The following is a 26,534-nucleotide window of genomic DNA, read 5'->3' as shown; positions in this document are numbered from 1 at the left end:
ATGTAGTCAAAACACCAAAAAATGTACAAAAATGTCTGCAAAGACGATTCCACTAACCTTTGGCACATGGAATGTGTGCACACTTATAGACAACACAAAATCCAGCAGACCTGAAAGATGAATAACTCTTGTTGCAAGAGAACTCAGCAGGTATCACATCCAAATAGCAGTCCTGAGTGAAACAAGGCTGACAAATGAAGGCCAGTTTACTGAAGCCGGAGCTGGATACACGTTTTTTTGGAGTGGCTGAAGTGAAGGGGAGTGCAGTGAAGCTGGTGTAGGATTTGAAATCAAAACTAATCCAGTCAACAAGCTTGTATGCATACCAAAAAGGAGTGAACAACAGGCTGACAATGGGATTGCCACTTGCAGGAAAATGTCATGTCACCATCATCAGTGCCTATGCTCCCACCACGATGAGCCTCAATGAGGTCAAAGAAAAATTTTATGAAGACCAGGAAACCCTTACAAGCTTATAATTCTGGGTGATGCTATAGTAGGCTCAGACTACCAGACTTGGCAGGGAGTCCTAGGGAGGAATGGAATTGGAAACAGCAACAGCAATGGTCATTTACTACTGAAGACTTGTGCATCTCATGACCGTCTCATCATCAACACTGTCCTCCATTTACCTAACATAATAAAACTTCATAGATACAACCTTGCAGCAAACGTTGACATTTAATAGACTATGATTGTAAGGAGAAGAGACAGAAAGAATGTGAGAGTGACAAAGGCAATGTGTGGTGCAGAGTGCTGGACTGATCATAGACTTATCATCTCCAAGACTAAATTTACACTCAATAAAAGTGTTCTCCCCAAGGCAAAATGAATACCAGAAGAATTAAAGTCAACAAATTAGATCTTTTCTCTGATTAGGAACAGTTTGTTGATAACTTGGAGGGAAAGTTGAGCCAACACACAGTTGGCAGCAGTGGAGCAGAAAAGGAGTAGGCAGTTTTCAGAGATTTGTCGCATAGGTCAGAACACTTGAAAACATCAAGACTGGTTTGATGAAAATGGTGAGGAAATTCAGAAGCTGCTAAATGAAAAATGAGAACTCAACAGGGTTTACTAGCAGGACAATTCATCCATCTCTAAAAAGACAGCATTTAATTCCATCAAAAGTAAAGTACAAGCAAAGAAATGTACGCTTGCCAAAAAGACTATTTTATGGAGAACACACATAGAGCAAGTGTTCATATGGTGGTCAGAAGAAAGGATACAAGGACACTCTAAAGGTCTCTCTTAAGAACTTTGGAACTGATTGTGTGACATGGGAGACACTGTCACAGGACCACCCAGCATGGCGTGCCCACATCAGAGAAGGTCCTGCGCTTTATGAGCAAAGCAGAATTGAAATACCTTGAAAGAAACTCAAGATATGCAGATTTAGAGAACAGACCCAACATGTTCACATGGACTATTTGTGCCCAACCTACGGTAGAATATTCCAAGCTTATATCGGTCTGATGAGCCACAGTTGGACACACTGAAACTTGGCTCTAGCACAGTGATGTCATTTTGGTCCTCTTCAAGAAGGAAGGACAGCCAACCTGTATGAGGAATTTGTTCAGACATTAGGAAATGAATGGCCTTTCTTTCTTAGAGAACACGTGGTTCCAGATCCTATGGGGAAGAAAAGTGAAAAGAGAAAGAAAAGACTTCAGGAAGTGACCGAGGTATTAAGGAGCCAATGGTGCAACTAGCCCTCTATTTCCAGTTTTCCTGGACTCTTTGGGGAATTTCTCCATAGTTGAGATGGCTCAGCTGGGATCCATACCTCTCAATAGGAGAGCTCATTCACTCTGTTGTCTGGTATATTCTAATCTGTTTAACTTCTGATTTCTTTTTATTATCTTTTTATCTGTTTGTTATAAACTCTGCTATGGTCTTTTGTATAACTACCATTTAGTGAGAAGGGACAAAGTTTTGGCTATAATGCTGGGGTACTCCATTGCCTTAAGAGGTAACAACTAGGAAAATAACTTGACCCAAAAAATCATTTTCCCTATGTTCTAGTTTGGTATCCCTTCTGTTAAGAGCAGAGTGGCCAGCCTATATGCTGCAATTTCCTGTTGCCCTTCAGTCATGAATCGAATTCACCCTTGCAGATGGGTGAGATTCTGATATCTATTAATATCTTCCACCTTTAGACAAACCCATGTTTGACACAGATATACCCTATGTTGGCAATACACATCTTAGAAGTATCTAAATTATCTAGGACAAGTCACTTCGTTTCTTTCATCTGTAAAATGAGGGAAATGGATGAAACGATCTTGTGAGAGATGATCTCTCAAAAGTGAAGTCTCCTCAAGGGATCAATAGTTCTTGTTAATATTTCTTGATCGTTGCTTTCAAAATCCTCCCCCACTCAGACCCTGTTTTTAAGCACATAACAGAAAGAATAAGACAGCAGGAAGGTGATGCCATGATTTGCAAGTAAACTGGATTTAAGTGAGGGAGGACTGTGCAAAGTCACCAGCCTCACTTTGTTTTCTGGAGCATGGCTGAGTAAGAGGTGTTCCCCCCACCTTCCTGTGTTGAAGAAATCACAAGCCCCTACCGAAAGGACAAAGTAGAAGAGGAAACCTAAATATTCTAATGGAAGCTAAAAGTTATAAGATCTGTATTTGGGAAGAGATTGTGTGGGACAGCGACTCTAAATCAATTAAACTCAGAGACTTCTCAAGGTGGAAGCTTTGCATCAGACAAGTATCACAGCCCCCTTACTGGGTGGTAAAATTCCCTGAAGGCTTATTCTATTTAACAGTGCAGGTATACTTTACTTTCAGAAACGAGCTCCTCTTTAAAGACCGACCTCCTACTTGGAAGGAAGATAAGGAAATGGAAGGTGACTGAGCTTAGAGAATCGGGAAGTTGGCGGAAGTGCATGTCACGTGACCCTCCCATTTCCGGCTCACTCCTTCCCTTCCGGCGGCCATTAATAGATAACTCGTTACTGAGTGAGGGAAAAAAAATACCTTAAAAAGGCCTCGCATGGTAGATGGTGACTGGTATTTGGCGAGGAACAAAAAAGAAAAATAAAAGCCAGGCGGCAAAGGCCAAAACGTCGAAGACAGGCCATTCTGACTGCAACTTGTCTAATCTGGTGGGGTTAGTTTTAGACTTCTTTTGTAGAGGAGCAGGTGAGGAATCACGGACTCATCCTTCCCAGGTAGCTGTCTCGGCAGCCAGCAGGGGGCGGGACGGGGACTGTAGGGAGGAGTTACCCTGCGCATGCGCTCTAGGCAGAGCTTAGCGCAGATATGGCAGCACTAGCTAACCAGCCCCCTCTCCGGCTGCGGGTTCTCGTGTCCTGGCTAAAGTCCCGAGCCGTGGCTGCTGCCGCCTACGGGTAAACATGCCTGCCTCCTCCAGAACTGGGGGGAGGAAGGGAAGGGTTATGCTGTCTTGAGGTTTGGGAAGGGCAGCACTGTACCCAGGGTGGGGGGGGGTCAGTTCCCTCCCCCCTACTCCGTTCTTCCCTCACAACCTCGCTCCCGCGGTCACGCGCAGGCGCCAGGCCTTACGCACGCGGGGCCGGGGAACTGCTCCCTAACCCTAGCCCACTCCCTCCGACCTGTGCAGCTGCGGGAAGGAAGAGGGAGGGCCGCGGGCCAGCCAATCATGGAAGACCTCGGGGAGGGGGGCGGTGTCCCTTCCGCCGTGCGCGCGCACCTCGCCTGCGATGGCGTGCTTCTCTGTGCCTCTCTTTCTTGTGTGTGTCTGTGTGTGCTTAATGTTCGTTTTCGCTGGGCTTCTCAGATACGCAAGATGGGAGGTGGAGTCAGAAGACCTGAGTTGAAATCCTAACTGCCCTAGATCTTGTTGCGTGTTTGCATGTTAGACTGCAAGTTCCTTGAGAACACGGACTGTTTTCCCACTCTTTGTGTTCTTATCCCGTAGCCCGGTGCCTGACACATAGTAGGTGCTTAATAAAATGATTGTTGACTGGATATAACCTTGGGCACGACACGTAATCTGGGCCTCACTTTCTTTGCCTGTAAAATGAGGGGATTGTACAAAATGACTTCTGAACCAGTCTAGCTGTAGACCTTTGATCTAGGAAAAGAAAGGACAAATTGTGATTTGTTCTGGCCTTGTGTCGTTGCCCTAGATATCTCCTTCCAGAGAAGGAAGGGAAGCAGGTAAATTTTTTTTTGTTTTTGCTTTTCTTCGTTAAGCACCTGTAATGTCTACAGCATGATGTATCAGGCTCTAGGGGAGAGATGGAATTTTAATACGGTCTAGTCTCAAGTGTGATAGGCATTTTAACCATAAAAGAGGTCTGAGTTTCTTCCTAGAGGAATTGTGGTTTTTAATTGACTTTTTTACAAGCAGTGATACCATAGTAATAATTATAGCTTTTGTTGTTGTTTTTCAGTCTTTCAGTCGTGTTGACTGACCCCATGTACCATAGTGGGCCAGGCCCTTCTATCCTCTACTATCTCTCAAAGTCTGCCCAAGTTCATGTTCATTGTTTCTTTGACACTATCCATCCATCTCAACTTCTGTCCTCTTCCTTCTTCCTTCAGTCTTTCACAGGATCCATTTATTTCTTTTTAAGATATGCAAAGCACCTCCCCATTTTACAGATGATGAAATTGAGATTGGGAGAGGTTAAATGACCTGGGAGTTATCTGAGCCAGAATTTGAAAGAAGGCCTATCCAGACTCTTAATTCTAATCACTAGCTGTCTCTTAGTGCTATAAATTCATTAACTGATGGTTCTTTGAAGAGTTTGTGGACTTGGAGAAACTGGGTTGTTTTTGAACCTTCTACTGTATACAGAATCCTATAACAGATATATTACTGAGATTCATTGACTTGTAGTGAGTCCTTAACTTAATTAAACCTTTGGGACCGACAGCTAAAATCCCTGCAAATATTTATGAAGTATCTATTATGTGCCAGCCCTCCTAGGCAGGAAAGTCCCTACTGTTAAGGACTTTACATTCTATTGGGGGAAATACTACATACACAGATAAGTAAAATAGATACAAATTAATGTCTGATTGGTAGAGAGGGTACTGGAAACTGGTTGGAGGATCAGGATTGGCTTTCTGTGATAGGTGACTACTACTAAAGAAAATAAGTCTTTGAATAATCCCAAGAATATAAACTATGTCTTTCCTAAACTAATCCATCATTCATTCCATTATGTTCTAAGTATCAAATGCTTATTAAATGCCAGCCTCACATAAAATACTGAAGGGAGAAAATGTAAGTTCCTGCTCCCAAACTGGAGAAATTTACTATTTAGCTGGGGAGATAAGACATGAAAACGTGAAATGTTAATAGCAAAGCATATCAAAAGACATTTTATAATTACATAATGATCCTTTGAAAAATAGTAATTGTCATGAGCTCAAAGGAAGTGATCCAAGAGGGCTGAGGTTTCATTTATATAACCCTTTTTTAAGCTTATACAGCTATCATCTTCACAATTACACTGTGAGGTAACTTGTACAAGTATTATTAGCCCCTTTTTACAGGTGAGAAAACAAACTCTGAGATATGACTTGCCCAAGAGGAATAGTTATGCAACTGATAGGTTATATGGCCTTGAGTAAATTACTCCTTATGGACCTCAGTTTTCCTGATCTGTAAAATTTTGTGCGAAGTGGGGGTCAGGAGGAACACACAAAATAATCTCTAAGGTGATTTTCAGTTCTAAAATAATTCTGTAACCTGAACATTACCAAATCTGACATTACTAAAGGATAGTTAGGATTTAGCTGAATGAAGAGAATATTCCCTGGAAGAAAAATTAGTACTCTTACTCTTCATTAACATTTTTGCAATTATCTTGGTTCATACTGTTTAGAAAACCTGTCCATTTAGAAAGATGGAAATAATGTCCAAGACTTACTATACACTAAGGAAAAATATTTGGAGAACAAGAGCTGACCACAGTACTTCCTAAGTATTCCCCCAAAGTTATTTCCATAATTATAAATTGTTGGGGTTTTAATATAACTCTTTTTACATCTCAACCAAAGTAACCTTTGTTCTGTTTATTTTGAGTTTGTGGCTGGTTAGCTGATGAACAGATCATGATGTTAGTGAAGCTAAAGTTAACATAGTCAATCTCCATATGTACCAAGTAGTTTTATTTTATTCCATGACCACTAACTGGACCCTTAATCCCTGACTAGTTTAAATTTGTGGCTTTTGGTTAAGAGGAATAAATTTGAGTGAATTTTTTGCCATTCTTATAGAAATGTTAAAGATACACAGCTTATTAATGATTGACCTCATTTTAAGTTTACACAGCTTCATAAGAGAGGTCATATGTCACAGATTTTTGGAGATGGAAGGGACCTTAGAGGCCATCTAGTTCAAGACCCTGATTTTACAGATGAAGAAACAAGTAGAGAAATGCCAGGTGATTTGTCTAGGGTCACACAGCTATTAAGTGTCTGAGGCAGGATTTAAACCCAGGTCTTCCTGACTCCAAGTCCAGTATCCTATTCATTCCAATTAATCAATAAATTATTAAGTGCCTACTCTGTGCCAGGCACCAGGTAGTACATACTACCATACTAATATTTATCAAACTGATCCTAGGGATAGCAAGTACTTAACAACAGGAGGTCTTAAGCTTTTACCTTCCACATTTTCTAATTTGTATCGAGGAATGAAAATGACAATTACAACGAGAAAAATATAAGCAATTCATTTTCCTTTCACATGATAAATTTACCAGCTTCATAAATACCTTTTTGTAAACTCATTTCTGAAATTTTGAAATGATAAGCACTTCCCTGTCTTGATGTAACTAGAAAAATATTAGTATGCAGTACCTCAAGGAATAAAGTTTAAAAAAAGTCCACTTCCCTTCTAATAGCCATGAATGGATTTTAAATTAAGTACTATGGTGGTTATATGAAATTTAAACTACTTCAGTTTTGTAATGGTTAAATATGGTCTCATTCCCTTTATCTTTCACAATAGATTTTCACTTAATATCTCTATTATTTCTAAAATAGTTCCTAAAACCAGGTTCTTCCAAACTTGAATCAACCATTTTATAAATCTGTTTGTTTTTCTATACAATATTATATGTAATTAATCCTAACACAAAGCTAGGAGGTGATAGGAGTATAGGAAAGTTTTTCTACATGTGATGTTTATTTCAGCATAATGAAGTAGGATCTGGGTAGTATAGACGAGGTATTGCCAGGAAAGTTCATTGTGAACTTTTTTCCATTTTATTTTTAGGAGGTAGTTTAAAAGGAAAATATGTACAAATTGAATCATTTACATTTTTAGAAATGAATACCCTCTCCATTATAACTAATAGTTCAGATAATTAGATATGTCTTACTCCTTCCATCTACTAGCTGTTATTGAAAGTTGGCTTTCCAGACAACACAGCCTTTCTGACCACCCTTTACAATTCTGACTACAACTCATCCTATTGGTTGAGATGGAAGAGTTGGAATACTCCTTGTTCACCATTGCTGCTTCCAAGTTCTTCCCCTTCCTTTCCTCCTTTGAAGTACATGCTATTGATATGTTCCAATTTTTCTATCCTCAACTCTTACCCTTATACTAAGGGACTAAATATACATATTAATTCTACGTCAAATACCCTAACCACTCAGTTCCTAAACTTACACACCTCCCAGGAGCTACTCCTCCATTCTACGTCAGCCACACACAAATGTGGTCGTACCTTTGAACTTGCCTTCACCCACCTCTGTGTTCAAGAACTGGGAAATCCCCTTCTCTGACCATGACCTGTTGACTTTTTACCTCTTTCTCTGCCTTCACATACAGAATTCTTTGTTCTTACACTTTGTCCGTGCTGTGACCTCCAATCCTTTGACCCGTCAATTCTTAAGCCATCTCTCCTGCAGTATCCACTCAGTTTTTTTCCCCACTTGACCCTTTGGTGAACCAGTTCAACTCTACACTGGCCTTCTCTCTTGAATCTGTAGGCCCCTTACATATGGCCGATTACAACCAACCAATCCTCAGTCTTGGATCGCTATCACCATTTGTCACCTTCAATATATACTGTTGTTGCTGAACAAAGATAGAGAAAAATCACATAACCTTTCCAGTTGGGTCACTACAAATTTATGTTACACAATCTCAAATGGGCCCTCACTACTCTGAGGCAATCACACTATGTCTCCTTTCTCAGCTCACTATTCTCTCTCTCTTTTTTTTTTTTTGGCTAGGCAATGGGGTTAAGTGACTTGCCCAAGGTTACACAGCTAGTAAGTGTTATGTGTCTGAGGCCGGATTTGAACAGGACAGGTGCTCTATCCACTGTACCACCTAGCTGCCCATTATTTTCTTCTTAACAGCTGCTCTTGCAAACCTTTTCATCCCATCTATAACTTTCCAGGGCTGCCATTTGCACCATTCTCTCAGCTGAGAACCTTGCCTCATATTTTGCAGAAAAAATTGAAGCTATTCACTGTAAGCTCCCTCTTTTCCCCTCTTCCTCATCTATCTCATAGATGCTTTCTGCCACTATCTCTTCCTTCACCCTATCTCACATGATGAGATGCCCTTACTCCTTACCAAGACAAACCCCTCTACTTGTTCAGGTGATCCCATTCTATCCCATCTCCTCCAATGGATTGTCCCCTCTGTTATCCCCACTTTTCCACTTATTTTCAATCTCACTCTGTGTCTCTTGGTTAATTTCCTATACAAACATACTCATGTCTCCCTAATCCTGGAAAAACCCTCAGTTGATCCTTCCATCCGTGGAGGGCAGAGACTATCTTTTGCCTCTTTTATATCCCCAGTAATTAGCACTGTGCCTGATACATAGTAAATGCTTAGTAAATGTTTTATCGATTGACTGAAATCAGTGGAAAAACTGTAGAGAAGTTCTTATTTGGAAGGAAGTTTAGAGATCATGTGGTCCGAAGCAGAACAAAAATCCCCTTCCAGTGAGAAGTGATTCATTACTTCTTAAGACAGCCTATTCCATTTATGGATAGTTTTAATTTTTAGGAACTTTCCCTTACATCAAGCCAAAATTTATCTCTTTGCAACTACCACTTTTTGCTTCTACTTCTGGCCCCTGAGGTCAAACAGAACAATAAATTTGTCCCTTACAAATGTTGTCTACCCTGATAAAATGTAAGCTTCCTGAGGGACAAGAATATTTCATATTTGTCTTTGTATCCCAGACACTTCAAATAGTGCCTGTCACATAGTAGGCAGTTAATAAATGTTAATTGATGTCACCTGCTTAATCATCTCTTCTGTCAAAACATCACCAATTTCTTCATCTTTTCCTCATTCTAGTCACAAAATGCTCTAGATTTGATTCTCATGTCTTGTTAGAGTTGAGATTTGGGAAGAGTAAAAGTTAAGAATTTTTATGTATGAGTGTGGCTTTTTGTAGTCTTTATTTATAAAGCTATGTGGCAATCTGCTCCCCAACCCCTGTTAAGGATGTGCTGACTCTGACCATCCTGATTGCCTTCTAGATATGCTCCAGGTTGTCAGTATCTGTCCAAGTTTTGTTGCCCAGATGTGGTCTGAACAGGTCAGAGTACAACAGGGCTATCATTTCCTTAGTCTTGGACACTGCTTCACGATGCAACCTAAGTTATGATCAGCTTTTTTGATGCCATATTATATTACTCATTGAGCTTGCTGTCTGTAAAGCCCATGAGATCTTTATCACATGAGTTGCTGTCTGGCCATACCAACCTCATCTTGAACTTGTAAAAATTGATGTTTTTTATCCTAAGTGGAAGAATTTATATTTATCCCTATTAAGTTTCATTGTAATAGATTTGGCCCAGTAGCTTAATCTTTCAAGATCTTTTTGAAAACTGTCTCTGTTATCCGTTTTTAAAAGCTATTTCTCTTTGTTAGCTATAATTTTGATATGCATACATGTATCCAAGTCATTGATAAAAAATAGTGAACAGCCCATGTACGAGCATGTATCTTGGAAAATTTCAACAGAGATCTACTTGAAGTTGGTATCTAATCATTACTCTTTGGTTGTAGTAGTCAGCCTGTTTCAAATTCACTAAGCTTTTCTGCTGTTTTACCTCTACATCTTCTCCACAACAACAGCCTGAGAAACTTGGTCTTTGTTAAAAATCTAGGTAAACTACATCGTTTCTCTGATTTACCAGTCTAGTAACCTTGTTGAAAAAAGGAAATAAAGTTGGTCTGGCATGTTCTGTTTTTGATGAAGCCATGCTGAGTTGTTGAAATCACTGTTCCTTTTTTGAATCTTCTTACTTTAAAAGTACATTTTGGAATTTTATTACTGGAATTCTGACAAGGCTTTTTGTAGGCAAAATTATATCACTGACATACATAATTATTTTACATATGTAATTGTGTGCATTCCTCTTAGGCCATAAAAGAGAAGAGGATGGATTCATAATCCTATGCTTTCTGCAGTATTGTAAAAGTTGAACAAACGTAGTTAAACAGAATCGTTATCTCAAACAGGAGATTATTAAGGAAAGAAATCTCATCAAACAAACTACAGATAAATTAAGTCATGTTACAGATTAAACTATATTTAGAGGATTCACAAATAGGCTGATAACAGGGGGAAAATTTACATGTCACTAAGATAATCAAGAAAACTCATGTCAGGGAAATCCTTCAACATTTAGCTAGGGGAGCTAACAAATCACAAAATCACTTTGGCTCCCCTTTGGCTTCTGAGAAACGCCAGTCTTCCTTTATTTCATGAGTCAGATTTTGGTCAGGCAACGTTAATAGTAACAGGAGAGGACAGACTTAGTTAACCGAAATTGAAGGAGAAATGGCCCTGAGTTCTGAATAATAAAAAACTAATTTTGTTCATAGAGAGGTCTGCAATACCTCTTTGATCACTCCGGTGTAAATTCTATTAATCTCTGCCTTGGGCGTATGTTCAACTGTACTTACACATACATTCCTACAGGCAGACATAAACATTGGAAAACATGGCAAACTGTGAACATCAATGTTGAATAATATAAGTCTCCTTGGCCAGTTTGTTCTTAGCAACCCACTCTAAATGTGCATTTATTCAGCTTATTTCACCTTGGATCTCAGCTGTCCTAGTAGCCATCTGGTTCTTGGAAACATTTTTCCTTGAAGATTCCAGAATAGGCCTCATTCCCATGGAGGTTCTGGAGAATTGTTTTTCTCAATAGATCCGCTTCTCTAGTTCCAAGTCTTTTCTAGAGGTTCTCCAGGTTAACTAGTTCATGTGCTTAAAAACCAGTTCAAATATCATGTAGCTAACCTTATTAACAGCAAGCTATGAGAACATCACATTAGAAACCCATAATTCACCTGAAAGTTCAGAGAAATTAAATTTTTACCTACCACTTGCTCTTTCTGTTTTTACCTGAATTCTCTAATGTAATGGTATGTACAAGCTGAAGAAAGAATCTATTAGATTAGAGGGCACTAGGTGGCACAGTGAATAGAGCACCACGTATAATTTTTCCCCTCCCACTACCCTAATACTGACAAAGTCTCATGAGTTATAAATATTGTCTTTCCATGCAGGAATATAAACAGTTCAACCTTAATAAGTCTCTTATGATTTCTCTTTCCTGTTTACCTCTTCATGTTCTACTTGAGTTTTGTATTTGAAAGTCAAATTTTCTATTCAGCTCTGGTCTTTTCATCAAGAATGCTTGAAAGTCCTCTATTTGACTGAATGACCATTTTTTCCCCTGAAGTATTATATTCAGTTTTGCTGGGTAGGTGATTCTTGGTTGTAATCCTATCTCCTTTGCCCTCCGGAATATTATATTCTATGCCCTGCAGTCCTTTAATGTAGAAGCTGCTAAATCTTGTGTTACCCTGATTGTGTTTCCACAATACTTGAATTGTTTCTTTCTGGCAGCTTGTAATATTTTCTCCTTGACCTGAGAACTCTGGAATTTGGCTATAATATTCCTAGGAGTTTTCCTTTGGGGATCTCTTTCAGGAGGAGATCAGTGAAATTCTTTCAACTTCTGTTTTGCCCTCTGGTTCTAAAATATCAGGGCAGTTTCCCATGATAATTTCTTGAAAGATGATGTCTAGGCTCTTTTTTTGATCATGGCTTTCAGATAGTCCAATAATTTTAAAATTCTCTCTCCTAGATCCATTTTCCAGGTCAGTTGTTTTTCCAGTGAGATACTTCACATTGTCTTCTATTTTTTCATTCTTTTGGATTTGTTTTACAATGTCTTGATTTCTCGTAAAGTCACTAGCTTCCAGTTGCTGTATTCTGATTTTTAAGGAAGTATTTTCTTCAGTAATCTTTTGGACTTCCTTTTCCATTTGGCCAGTTTCGCTTTTTAGGGCATTCTTCTCCTCATTGGCTTTTTGGACCTCTTTTGCCATTGGGGTTAGGCTATTTTTTAAGGTGTTATTTTCTTCAGTATTTTTTTGGGTCTCCTTTAGCAAGCTGTTGACTTGTTTTTCATGATTTTCTTATATCACTCTCATTTCTCTTCCCAGTTTTTCCTCTCCTCTTACTTGCTTCTCAGAATCCCTTTTGAGCTCTTCCAGGGTCTGAGACTGATTCATATTTTTCTTGGAGACTTTGGATGTAAGAGCTTTGACTTTGTTGTCTTCTTCTGGTTGTATGTTTTGATCTTCTTTTTCACCAAAGTAAGAAAAATATAGTATGACTCTTTTTGTACTGCTTGCTCACGATCCCGGCCAGTTACTTGAGTTTTAAACTCTTTGTTAAGGTAAGAGTCTGCTTCCAGTGTGGAGAGTGTACTGTCCCAAGCTTCAGGGGTTTGTACAGCTGTTTTCAGAGATACTTGTAGGGACCTGTAAATTTTCAGTTTTTGCAAGGTGGTATGATAAGGGGCGAGGTGTTTACTCCTTTCCTGGCCTATACTCTGGTGTATTAGTGACCACAAGCACTCCTTTCTGTCCTGGAACTGTGAGGTAGGTTTTCTCTCCACAGCCACTACAAGCCCCACCATGCCAGCGCTCCTCCTCGCCCTAGGACTGCTGCCCAGAACTGTAACCCAGCACAGGCAAAGCAAGAGATTCCTGCCTCAGCACTGGCAAAGAGATCCCTGCAATCCCCCTCTGATCAGCCACTGGATTCCCCCTCAGTCTGTGGGCCAGAAGCTCAGGACTCAGCCACCACCCCATGGGTCTGCACTCTGGAACTGGCTCTGAGGCCTAGCTCCTCTCTCACCACAGAAACAGACTTTTCCCACTGACCTTCTAAGTTGTCTTTGGCATTTGTTCATGGGTTGAGAAGACTGGAAACCTCCACAGCTGCCCCAGATTCAGTCCTCTGAGGCCTGCTCTCGGTTCTCTGCAGCCTGTGCCCTGAAGCTGCGCTGCACTCCTTTCTCCGCCCAGGAGATATACCTTTCTAATCAATTATCCAGATTGTCTTGGGCTGGAAATTTGTTTCACTCTGTATTTTTGTGAGTTCTGCTGCTTTAGAATTTGTTTAGAGCCATTTTTTATGGGTATTTGGAGGGGTTTGGGGAAGAGCTCAAGCAAGTCACAGCATTCACTCCGCCAGCTTGGCTCCGCCTCTGGAAATTTTTTCTAAAGCAGGAGTTCTTAACCTTGTTGTGTCATGGATCCCTCTGACAGTCTGGTGCTAAATAGATCCCTTCTCAGAATGTTTTTCAGTGCATAAAATAAAGTCTGTAGAATTACAAAGAAATCCAATTATGTTGAAATACATTCATCAAGATAGTTTTTTAAAAGTTCGTGGACCCCAGGCTAAGAACCTCTGCTCTAAAATATCTTGAATTAGGTGTTGGAAAGGTGCCATATTTCTATTTTACAATTTTATGTCACTTTAAAAGTAAATGTAATGATATTTTAACTTAGTAATTTTTTCTGTATCTAATCCATTGCATTTAGTTGTAGATTCTTTTAAAATCCTTATGTTATAGTAAAGCATTTCATTTATTTTGACTTTGAAGCTCTCAAAACAACTCCATCCAGCAAACATTTATTAATGTTAATTTTATAACACATTTAAAAGCATGTAAGAGTGTATCAATGGACTAGATAATTAGTGACTTGGTAGTTTAAGTTATGTCATTAATTATGTCATAAAAAACCCTTTTTCTTAGACTTTCTGTAGAAAATGAACTCTTAATCAGTTACTTAACTCCATTATCCGTTACTCTTGTCATCTTTTTTGTAATTTTTCTGAGACTATTAATAAAAAAATTTCTATAAAAATGCACTTGTTATTACTTTCTTAATGAATTAGTTGAAATTAGGAGAAGAAATGATATTTCATTTCATTTTTAAAAATATGTTTATCTTAATAATTGTTTGGGGGCAAATAATAGGGGGAAAATATGACAGAAATAGGAAGAAAACAGGAGAAATAGGGAACGAGAAGATTAAGATTTGATCCTGTGCCATTTTCTTATTGATCCTATTTACCATTAAGTGATTTTGTCTTGTAACTGCTCTCATCCTGTAACTGCTTCAGTCATGGTTCTTTGTCCCTGAACATACTTCAGAATTCAGCTGGCCTTTAACAGATTAATTAGAAATCCAGCTGTCCTACTAATCACTGATCTATTCTTGCCTCAAGGAATTTTGCTAACCTTAGGGAATGTGTGAGAAAACAAAGAAACCAGGCCGGATATCTTTATTCCACTAAGTTATCCTTCAAAGTCTGGTTTTGCTGTCCAAAAGTCTGGGCCACCTTCTCTTACTTGGACTCAAACAATGAATACTTCTTAGTCTCCTGAGAGAAGGGGGGGGGGTAATTGCTAGCCCACAGTACCAAACTTCCAACCAATCATGTTGCTCTTAAACCCATAGTGTCATCCACCCTCCTCTATTCTTTGTTCTGTATTCCCCAAACCTATAAAAGGAGAATTGTCCTTTTGCTCAGGGTCTTTGGCATAAATGGAGGCAAGCCATTGACCCATTTGTTGACAAGTAGCATGCCAGTCACCCCAATGTTATCTTGCCCAGAGATCTGTCTCAGCTTACTATTTTGTTAAATTCCAGTTGTGACAGGAATAAAGACTGGAAAATTACATTTCAGGCAACTGGATTTGTATTCTTTGGGCAAATCCATCCATAATGTACATTTCACTGGAACTGACCCAAATGTGGCATTGATAGACCCATTAAGTAGTCACTCTGGAATTTAGCATAAGTATGTCATTGCTTTGGGGCTGGACCCCAAATCATTCTGGGACCTTACAGATAACCCATAACCTTTCAGGATTCTGACTGGTCCCCAAGACAATCAGCATAGTGATTATGGCACTGAGCATGTTTCTTAGGACCTGTCCCAGTTCAAACTCATTCCAAGTTTTCCTGTCTGCCAAGAACCACCTCAGGATTTCTGCCTGGGGCACACACATCTAGCATATATATAATGGTGCCAGTGCTTTGAGTCCAATTAGGTGACCAGTGAGGTCCCTTTTTCATTTTAACCCTAGTTCAGTTCCTTATCACCTGTCACCAAGAAAACTGTAGTAGTCTAATTGGCCTCCCAGGCTTCAGTCCGCTCCCCTCTATCCATGCTCCATACAGCTGCCAGATTAATACAAATAAAGCAAAGGCTGACTGTCACTTCCTGGATTAAGAAGCTCCAGAGGTTCCCTCTTGCCCCTAGGTTAAATCAATTCAGTTTGGCATTTAAAGTCCTTCACCACCTGTGAAGGATAGGCTACCTTTTCAGACTTATTGGAATGCCCTCCCTCTTTTCCTTCTTAGGTAGACTAGGATCCTTAGCCTCCTTCAAAGCTCACCTCAAACTCGCACAATTACAATAAGCTATCCTGATTCCTTTCTGAAATTAATACCTATCTTGTATTTAATTTTCTATATACACGTTTCACCACAGTAGAATTTAAGCACCTAGAGGGCAGGGGTTATTTTATCCCTGTATTCTCAGTGCCTAAGACGGACCCTGACAAATAGTAGATACTTAGGAAGTGCTTCTTGAGTGAATAAAGCAATGCTTTGGAAGTTTCTTACTGCAGTAGAAGTCTGTCACTGGCCCTCAACTCCCTGTCATTCGATGCTCTTTTATTAAGAGGAGAAGAGAATTAAATTCAAAAGGTAAGGATTAATCCTTGCTAAAAAAAATAAGGTTTGTTGATTACTATATGAAGTGGCAGTTTTGTCATGTTAAATTTACACTAATGAATAATTTTCTTTTTCGGGGTGGGGCTTCTTCTTCCAGTACCTCAGTAATCTCAGGCAAAGTGGAAGTGAATGGTGTCCACCTGCATTATCAACAAACTGGAGAAGGAAAGCATGCAGTTCTGCTACTTCCTGGAATGTTAGGTGTGGCATTTGGACTTTTGTTAGAACTCATATGCTTGCATGGTTTAAAACACAATATAGTTATAATTCTGTTTGCCAAATATTGGTTATCCCTTTCAGCATCTTGTAGAATTTTTTGGTAATGCTCTCAGCTGTGAAATTAATGTTTTAGAAAACAATATGACTTTCTAGAGTGTTTTGAGACTTTTTGAACACTTTGGAAACAGTAAAACACTCTGTCTAGAAATCTTTCTGGAAAAGGGAAAATAAAATTAGAATTAATTAAATTTGATATTTTAAATGATGATTAAACCCCAAACCCTTTCAGTTCCAACCTTTGTTGAAAATCTAAAATACTAGACTTTCGCCTTTCTGGGAAAGGAATGGAATTCATGCATATTTCTTTTGTTAAAGAGAATGCTTCAGAACTCAAAAATTTTTGAAAAAGAGTGTTAAAGATTGTTTTTATATATGTAATTGGAAAAAAAAATAACATTTTCCCAAAAATACAAAGTTGCAAAAAAATAAAGGTAATGCCTCAGGATAATACAGTTCCATGCACTTTCTCATGGGAGTATCTTCTATGTAGAAGGTAGAGTAGATTGAACTATGTACTTAAACTATGATGGACCTTAAAACAGTACTCAACAAATCCTGCTGCCTAGTAGTTTCACCAAACTCTTCAGTAGTTCAGGCGTAAGGTTATCTGAAACCATAGAAGAGCACTTTGTTCTTCTCCATCTTTCATGTTTATTCACATTTTTATTGTTATGATGACTCAAATCAAAGTTGGCAGTACCAGGCAGTACCACTACGTGAACAGCCACTCTTGAGCTTGTCCTGCTCCCATTCTAGAGTGATAACTGGAGCTTGGCTATTGATGAGACACCACTGGCCAGCTGAACTATTTTCCCAAATGTGACCTGGAAAGTATGGTGTCCAGATGTAGTGAACTCCCTCATTGAAGATCCCTTTTAAGATCTCTATGGTTCTTGGTGGCCCTTATTTGACTCCTTAAGTTTAGGAACCAATACCCCTACAGTAATTTGCTGAATTTTCCCCCTTGAAGTCTGGTGGGGGTGGGGGGCACGTAGAGAAGGGGAAAGTTGTCTGACTTCTGAATTTGGAGTTTATTTCTAGATCCAAAGCAAAATTTTCCAAGTGTTGCCTTACAGATTATTAATTATTTATTCCAACATACCGTTCTCTAAATTCTTTTACAATGAACTTAAATAAAAAGGGGGAGAGTAAGAACACATTTAGAAAAATTTTGTTTTTATGTAGTGCTTTAAGATTTGTTAAGTATTATCCTCATAATAGTCCTTTAAAGTAGACCCTGCAAGTATTATATTATCCCTATTTTATGGATGAGGAAAATGAACTCAGATTAAGTAACTTGCCTCATGATGAAACATTCAAAACCTAGGTCTTAAAGATCCTGAATTCAACATACTTGTTTAATGCAGGGCACTGTGTTTTAGGAGGAGCTGTGACAAAAGAAGACGGCCAGGATGGATTCAACCATATCATGAAGAATGGTTGAAGAATCTGGGATATTTAGCTTGGATAAGAAGAGATATGTTTATTGTTTCAAGTATTTGAAAGGTTGTAATGTGGAATGAGGGTCAAGCTTGAACTTCAATAGATCTAGAAGGTAGATCACTGGCTAGAAATTAGAAGAAACTAGAATTTGGTTTATATAAGACAGAACCTTCTGACGATTCAAATTTCTAGTGTGGTGGAAAGAACTCTAGATTTGTCATCAGAAAATGGGGTTTAAATTTTAACTCTTCAGTGGATGGGGGAAGTAGCACTGGCTCTGTAGTCAGAGAACCCAGGTTCATATCCCACTTCTGATACTATCTTGGTGCAAATCATTTCATTTCTAAGCTTCTGTTTCCTAATTTATAAAAGTAGGGATGCTGGATTAGGTGGTTTATAAGGTACCTTCCAGCTTTAAATCCTATGGACAAAAGGAATAGAGTACCTTTTAAGTTAGTTAAGTTCCTTGTCACTGGAAGTGTTTAAACTATTGGGATGATGTGTGGGGGATTCCTGCATGTGGCAAAAGGATTAAATTAAGGATCCTTCCAAACTAAAATTCTGGGATTGTTGCAAGTACTGACTATTTTTTAAGATTTGATTTTACTGCTTTTGATCGGTTTATAGTATGACTCTCTAGTTTTATGGGACATTCCACGAAAGTAATCATCAGATTAATACATGACTATATTGATTTTAAATTGTGTTTTGAGCAGTTTTAACACCATTGTTTAAAGCTTCTAATGTGAAAGAAAAAGACTACAAAGTCCCACAAAAATCTATGTCAGGCAGTAACTAACTTACTCTTTTTGGACTTGACCTTGAGTGAATGCCAGTTAGAATTACCCTGAGAAATTTTTGGCATGGTTTCAGATAGGTTAACAAAACAAATATAATATATAATGAAATATAATTCTCAGAGTAAAAAATGTGGAATACCCTGTAACTCAGAATGAAAAAAAAGTTGGAATATCCCTTAGGACAGAATCAGATCACAGGCTCCACCAGTATAGGTTTGCTGAGGTAGCGGAGTCAGATGGCATCTGTCTTTGTGGCATTAGGCATGGTCTACAAATAGATTGTCTGAAGTTAGGTTAGATAAGATTAACATGGTAGGATGATTCCATGGTACCTATGATAGCCAGCATCTTGGATAGGACATTTTGGAAGAATATCCAAATCTGGAGGTTGGTGCCTTTGAGGGGTCATACAGAAACGAAATTGAATTTTACTTTTAATTCTTATTTGACATCAGTTTGAGTCCTTCCAGTCTGTACCTGTGTACAGCACTATGAAAAGAGTATGAAAAGTATAAATGTAGCCACAGGCTAGATACCCTGAGTACAAAGGTGTTAATATATTAAGCATTGACAAATGGTGACAAAAGCTGAGTATCAGGAAAGTTGGGGGTGTTAAGAGTTCTCCTGCTGTAGTCTCAAGAACATCTAGGTACAATTCTGCCTATTTGCCCTATATGAATTTACGTAGCGTTCTAATAAAGAAAGTCTGAAAATGTTATCTGCTTTAGTTTCTTGGAACTTTTTCTTTTGAATATGAAAAAAAGATAATGTAAAGACTAACCCAATTTGCATAGTAAAATTGTCTGAAATTTCAAAAAAGAGGCCCTTCTCATTTTGAAGAAAACTATTTTTTACTTGTCAAATTCTTAATCATATAATTTTGCATATCATATTATTGAGGAGCCACGTTAAAAATCTTTCAAGGTAAAATTACGTCAATGCCATAACTGCAGGTTTGCTTTCGTTCTGTTTCATTAATTCTAAACATAAGTAGATCAGGATTAGTGAGTACTCTGGGTCTTGAAAAGGTGCAGGAAGCCATTAAGGAACCATTAAGTCCCTATGTCTGAAAAACTGCCTTTCCCACAATATCCATTGGAGGGAACCCTAGACAGGACTGGAGAGTAGACAGAAAAGCCAGAGAATAGCTGTTTATGATGGCACTAAATTGCAACTAGATCCTTATTTTAAAGATTTTTCCTTTACTGTCTTTTAAAAACATAATGTTTTATATATAATTAAAATGTTAATTGGTGAGTAACAAAATGGCTCTTTTTAGGAAGTGGCCAAAGTGATTTTGGACCCCAGCTCAAGAACTTGAATAAGCAGCTGTTCACAGTAGTAGCCTGGGATCCTCGGGGATATGGCCATTCCATCCCCCCAAAGCGTGATTTCCCCATGGACTTCTTTGAAAGGGACGCAAAAGATGCTGTTGATCTGATGAAGGTAACAGAGTTGGGAGAGGAGGGAAGAACGAGTTTTTCTTCATTTGACTTTTGTTCAACTGTAGCCAGTTGCCTATGCTCAAACCACTCAAGATAGATGATTTTCTGTTACACTCTATGACTAGGAAAGAAATATAACTAGGAAGAAATATTCCACAACTTCCACTGGTGGTCAGTTTAATCACTCTTACTATAATAACCTTGTGGTAGGAGCCTTTAGTTGAAAGGTAAACTCATTTCCTCTACTTCTGTCCTTTAGAGATAGAAAATAGCTGTTATCTGCCATAAGAGAATGCTTCATATATTTGAAGATATTGTTAAACATTTATGTATTTTTCTGTGTCCCAGTGTACTATTGCAAATACTTAAAGAATGTAAAATGAGGGAATATAATAAATATAGGAACTTTGCAGATGTCTATTCCGAAAAAGAAACCTGCCTTTTAAATAAAATAGACTGTATTCCAATAATTTGTGTTATGGTGAAGCTTTCCTCAGCCCCAATATGACCAAGTATAAGAATTTTAGTTTTTAATGTTTTCCCCTTATTTAAATCCTGTCCTTTGCTTATTTTAGATCATTTTCTTTGTTTCTACAAAAGGCCATCTACAGTAGGTGCTCATACTTCTTTCCTTGTACTTTTACTTGTATTCCTTTCCTCTTAACTTTTTGCTGTCTGGTTTCTAACCTTATCATTCAATAGAAACTGCTCTTTCCAAAGTTATTAATGATCTCTTAACTGATAGATCTAATGGTCTTTTCTCAATTCTCATCTTTCATGACCTTGGGAAGCCTCTAGTACCTCACTGAATAAAGCTCTGGGCCTGAAATCAGGAAGACCTGAGTTCAAATCCAGCCTCAGACACTTTCTAGCTGTATGATCCTGGGCAGCTCATTTAACCACTGATTGTCGTCATTTCCTCAACTGTGAAATGGGGATAATATGGTAATATTTGAGCACAGTGTATGGTGCCTAGTAAGTGCTATAAAAATACTTATTCTTCTTCCTTCGTCCTTGAACTCGCTTCAGCCTTCTACACTATTGATCATCCTCTTCTCCTCGATACTTTCTTCCCTCTAGGTTTTCATGACTACTCTTTCCTTGTTCTCCTTCCTACCTGTCTGACCACTCCCTTCTTTGTCTCCTTTGCTAGATCTTCATCCACACCATGTATGTTAACAGTGTGGATTCCCTGAGGGTCTATATTGTGCCCTCTCCTCTCTTTATACTATTTCATTTGGGGATCTCATCAGCTCCCATGGTTTCAATGATCATCTCTATGCAGATGACTTGCAGATCTACTTATCCAACTCTGTCTTCTCTCCTATCTAGTATCATATCTACAGTTGCCTTTTAGACATCTTGAGCTGGATGTCCTGTGAACTTTTCCAGTTCAGCACATTCAAACTTGTATTCATTATCTCTCTTTCCCCTCTTTTCCCTCCCCCAAGACCTATGCTCTTCCTAACTTCCATATTACAATTGAGGGTCCTCAAAGCCTAGGTGTCATCTTTCACTCCTCACTCTCACCCACCATATCCTAGTCAGTGGTCAAGTCTTGTTGTTTCATCTTCATAACATTTCTCATATATTCCCCCTCTTCCCTCTGACATTGCTATCCCTCTGGTGCAGGCCCTCAACCCCTCATGACTGGACTATTGGAATAGCCTGCTGGAATATCTCTCTTTATTCCAAGCCATCTTCCACTCAACTGTTAAATCAACTTTTTCTAAAATGCAGATCTGACCATATTGTCCCCTTCTCCTCCATTCAGTCAACACCAGTGGTTCCCTTTTATCTCCAGGATCAAATACAATCATCAGTTTGACTTTTAAAGCCCTTTGTAACCTGGCTCCCTCCTACTTTTCCAGTCTTCTTAGATCTTATTTCTTTCCAAGTACTCTGTGTTCAAGTTACTCTGGTCTTCTTGGTGTGACTGGCCCAGAGCCCTCTATCTCCTGACTCAGTGTTTTCACTGACTGTCCTCCATGCCTTTAACACCCTCCTTCCAGATCTCTCTTAGGAATAGTTCCACCTTCCACCAAAAACCTTTCCCAGTCTTCCTAAATCTTAGTGATTAAGATTATGTCCAGTTTATCCTGTATATATCTAATTGGGTCTTCCCTATTAGTCTGTGAGCTCCTGGAGAACAAGGACTAGTTTTTGCCTTTCTTTGTATCACAATACTTAGCACAGTGCCTGACATTTAGTGGACACTTAAAAAAAGCTAGTTGTCTGTTTCACTTGCTGAGCAGTCACTTTATACTTACCTGTTAATAGGTAATCAGTTTGTTACACCCTCTGTACAAAGCAATTTCCCTAATACTTAGGGGATGCTATAGTATTGCCATTCCTTCCTATTTATGTAGGGGAAAAATGTAGAAATAAACATTGATGACATTTATATAACACTTTGTGTGCTACAGAGCATTTTGCTTTCATAACATTATTGTGTATGAGCCTTACCACAGCCTTCAGAGGTAGATTATCCAGGTCTACTTAAAAAAGCCATAAGTGACTTGTCCACAGTGAACAGCTAATAAGTATCTGAGGTGGGTTTTGAGTCCACATCTTTCCTGATTCTCAAATCCATCACACCCCCAAATACTTCACTTGATTGAAGCACATGGTAGTTGTACCCACTGATTACAGTTAAAGGGCAACTTCCCTATTCGGTTTACAGATATCAACCTATCTTTAGCAATTTCTGTTTTGATCTAAATTCCTGTTCTCTTTGGGCAGTAAGTGGTATGTGGTGATTTAACCATTTTCTTTTGACCTTATAATTATAGTCTGCCCTCCAGAGGCTTGTCAGTTTTCCAACTTCTCCCTGAGAAGGAAAGATTTCTTGTAAAACATTGAACCTCTTAGTGATTAGGTAATATCCCCCAGGCAGTCCTTTTTTTTTTTTTTGTGAACAGGCATTTAGATTCAAACCCAAAGGAGTGTTAATATGTGTCCTTTTATTAGTGGAAACTGAAACTTCCCAAAGCTTGCTATTACCAGTAGGTGCTAATCATAATAAACCTGACATTATGAGAAATAAATTCCTTGTCCAAAGAAAACTTGACTCAATAAAAATTCTTGTTTGCTCTTTCCTCCTTTCCCTCCCATCTCACATATGATTCTAAGGCTATTGCCACTTTACTGTATAAATCAAAAGAAATTAATTTCCTGTAGAGCCATTCTTTATGACCTTACCATGTCCCCTAACATTTGACTTTTATATATAGCCTGAGTGGCTAGGGGAGATTTTAGGCTTTTGCTTTAGAATATATATAGCATATGAAAAGAATGATTTTGTGACATATAAGTTGCCTGCTGAATCAGAGTTAGAAGATTAGAATTTCACTTATACAAATATGCATTACTTTATTACAGGGGGTTCTAGGTCTGTTTAAATTTAAGGGTTTTTTTTTGTTTTGGTTTTCTTAGGCAATTGGGGTTAAGTAACTTGCTAGTAAATTTAAGTTTTTTAAAATAGCAAAGATTTTACGTATAGATATTAAATGAATTCTTTTCAGCTACAGGAATAATCTGTGTTAGATGATGTGTGAATTATAATTTTGGTGAGTATAGATAATGCCTTAAAAACATAACCAATCAGAAGTACAAACTAAGGTCATTCAAGAATCCTAGAACTTAAAGAAAACAACTAGGATTTGTCCCAGAATTTCTTCAGAAAGGAATGACTGGAATGTAGCTGATTGTAAAGAAAGCTGTAATCTCCTCAGTTGTGTCAAGTCCAAGTTAATGTTGAACATGCTATTTTGATTGATGCTCAAAACCTCTTCCTCTGCTTCCATGAGTTCTTTTGTGATTTAATTCTGTGTGGTATTCCCCTTACAATTCATATCCATTTAATTCTTTGTGGTGCTCCCTTGGTGGCTTCTACATTCTACACATATGGGCCTAATTTTCAAACATTGTAATTCACTAAAACCCTAAAATGCTATCTTATTCTACCTCACAAAAATTTGTGCTTGTATGATTTAAATGGCTTTCTTGTCCGAGAACTATTTCTGTAAACTCCAAATTCCTTCTCTTGGTAAGGTAGTCAGTTTTTCTGCTAAGCCCTTCTCTCTCCTTTTAAAAATTCCTTTTGGTCATTCCCCAATTGATAAATGGTCAAAGGATATGAATAGGCAGTTTTCAGATGAAGAAATTAAAGCTACCTATAATCAAATGAAAAAAAATGCTCTAAATCACTACTGATTAGAGAAATGTAAATCAAAACAACTCTGAGGTACCACATCACACCTATCAGATTGGCTACCGTGACAAAACAGGAAAATTATAAGTGCTGGAGAAGATTTGGGAAAACTGGAACACTAATACATTGTTGGTGGAGTTGTGAAATGATCCAACCATTCTGGAGAGCAATTTGGAACTATGCACAAAGGGCTATAAAAGTGTGTATATACCCTTTGACCCAGCACTTCTAGGGCTGTATCCCAAAGGATCATAAAAAGACCCACATGTACAAAAATATTTATAGCAGCTTTTTTTGTGGTGGTCAAGAATTGGAAATTGAGGGGATGCCCATCAATTGTGGAATGGCTGAACAAGTTGTGGTATATGAATGTAATGAAATACTGTTGTGCTGTAAGAAATGATGAGCATGTGGACTTCAAAAAACCTGGAAGGACTTATATGAACTGATGATGAGTGAAGTGAACAGAACCAGGAGAACATTATATATAATAATAGCCACATTGTGTGATGACTGACTTTGATAGACTTGGCTCTTCTCAGCAATGCAAGGATCTAAGACATCTCCAAAAGACTCACGATGGGAAATTCTGTCCACATCCAGAAAAAGAACTATGAAGTCTGAATGCAGATGGAAAAATACTATTTGCTCTCTTTTTTTTTGTTTTGTTTCTTCTTTTTTGTGGTTCCTCCCATTGGTTCTAATTCTTCTTTACAACATGACTAATGTGAAAATATGTTTAATAAGAATGTATGTGTAGAGCCTATATCAGATTGCACGATGTCTTGGGGCATAGGCGGGGGAGGGGAATGGAAGTAGATGTTGAAAACTAAAAATAAATTAATTAATTAAAAAAATAAAAATTTTAAAAAAATTCCTTTTGCTCTAGCCTTGGATTATTTATGAATTATCCAAGCACTTAGATACACTAATGTAACTGGAAATTAGTAGATTTTTCTTCTTCACCAGTACAGCAAAAAGACCAATAACTTATACTGTATATTTTGTTTTACCAACCACAGACACTGAAATTTAAAACAGTTTCTTTGCTGGGATGGAGTGATGGTGGGATAACTGCACTCATTGCAGCTGCAAAGTACCCATCTTATATCAACAAGTTGGTAATTTGGGGAGCAAATGCCTATGTTACTGATGAGGATGAAATGATTTATCATGGTACGTTATGTAAAGAAAAAAATATGTAACAATTGAAGCTATTCTCCCTTTTCCATCTCATTTTTAAATATGGTAGTTAATCATTTAACACCTATACATCTCATTCTCCAGTTTTTTTTTAATAGGCAATTAGGGTTAAGTGACTTGCCCAGCTAGTAAATATCAGCTTGGTCTGAGGCCACACTTGAACTCAGGTCCTCTTGATTTCAGGGCTGGCACTCTATCCACTGGACCACCTAGCTGCCCCCATTCTCTAGTTTTAAAGTAGAAATAATATCAAAAAGGTAGTTTAACTAGGTCCATGGTTTAAATTTTTCCTTTTTTTGTTTTCAAAGCATAATTATGAAAAGGAAGCAGTAAGTAGTAGAAAGAGGCAGACCTCAGAGGCAGGAAGATCTGGGTTCAAGCCCTGCCTCTGACACCTGGAAGTTATATTTGAGTCACTTAACTTCTTGGTGTTCCCTAGCAACTCTCTTAAACTGTAAATCACAAATGAGTTACTAAAGAGACCTTAAGACATCATCCAGGATAGTCTCTTGGTTTTATCAGTAAAGAAATAGGTAGAAAGGTTAAGTGATTTTCCTAAGATCATACAGAGCCTAAATAGCAAAGCCAGGATACTAGGATTCACTCAGGTACTTTCATTCCAAATCCACTTAATTCTCCTTCTAGTATTACCATTAAGGAAAGGTTTTTGAGATTCTTAAATGAAAAGCAACCATCAAAATTGACAGCATTATACAAATAAATTAATTAGATGTTTGTGGTAGTATAAATTCTAAAAACCAGTGACTCAATTATTAATTAAAAAGTTTCCTAATTTGTCTATCCATTTAACAAATATTTATTAAATACCTAGGAATCAGAAGACCTGGGTTCAAATCTTGGCTTTACCATTTACTGCTAGCAAGCTTGTAAAGTCACTTAACCTTTCTGAAACTCAGTTTCTCCATCAAGTTTTAATTAATTAATTAATTTTTCGGTGAGGCAATTGGGATTAAGTTCAGTTTCTCCATCAAAAAAAAAATATGGAACAAGGTGATGTCTAGAGTTCCTTTCAGCTCTGAATCAGTCATTCTATGTGCAAATCAGTGTGCTAGGCATTGAAGATTTAATTTT

At 38.2% G+C, this 26,534-nt stretch overlaps 1 protein-coding gene across 1 annotated transcript in view; it reads left to right on the top strand.

Annotated features, from left to right (window-relative positions):
• The first annotated feature begins 3,246 nt into the window (after positions 1-3,246).
• The window catches only part of BPHL (biphenyl hydrolase like), a 52,504-nt gene continuing 29,216 nt past the window's right edge, over positions 3,247-26,534 (top strand). Inside the window, exons 1-4 of the mRNA XM_020976663.2 lie at positions 3,247-3,361; positions 16,157-16,260; positions 19,861-20,027; positions 25,262-25,415. Of these exons, the coding sequence (XP_020832322.1) occupies positions 3,273-3,361; positions 16,157-16,260; positions 19,861-20,027; positions 25,262-25,415 (514 nt within the window). The 5' untranslated portion in view covers positions 3,247-3,272. The remainder of the gene's footprint in view (positions 3,362-16,156; positions 16,261-19,860; positions 20,028-25,261; positions 25,416-26,534) is intronic.

This window comes from Phascolarctos cinereus, unplaced genomic scaffold (genome assembly GCF_003287225.1).
Source record: "Phascolarctos cinereus isolate Bilbo 61053 unplaced genomic scaffold, phaCin_HiC Scaffold_4;HRSCAF=312, whole genome shotgun sequence".
Classification (NCBI taxonomy): Eukaryota; Metazoa; Chordata; class Mammalia; order Diprotodontia; family Phascolarctidae; genus Phascolarctos; species Phascolarctos cinereus.
This window is presented reverse-complemented; position numbering and strand designations above follow the sequence as displayed.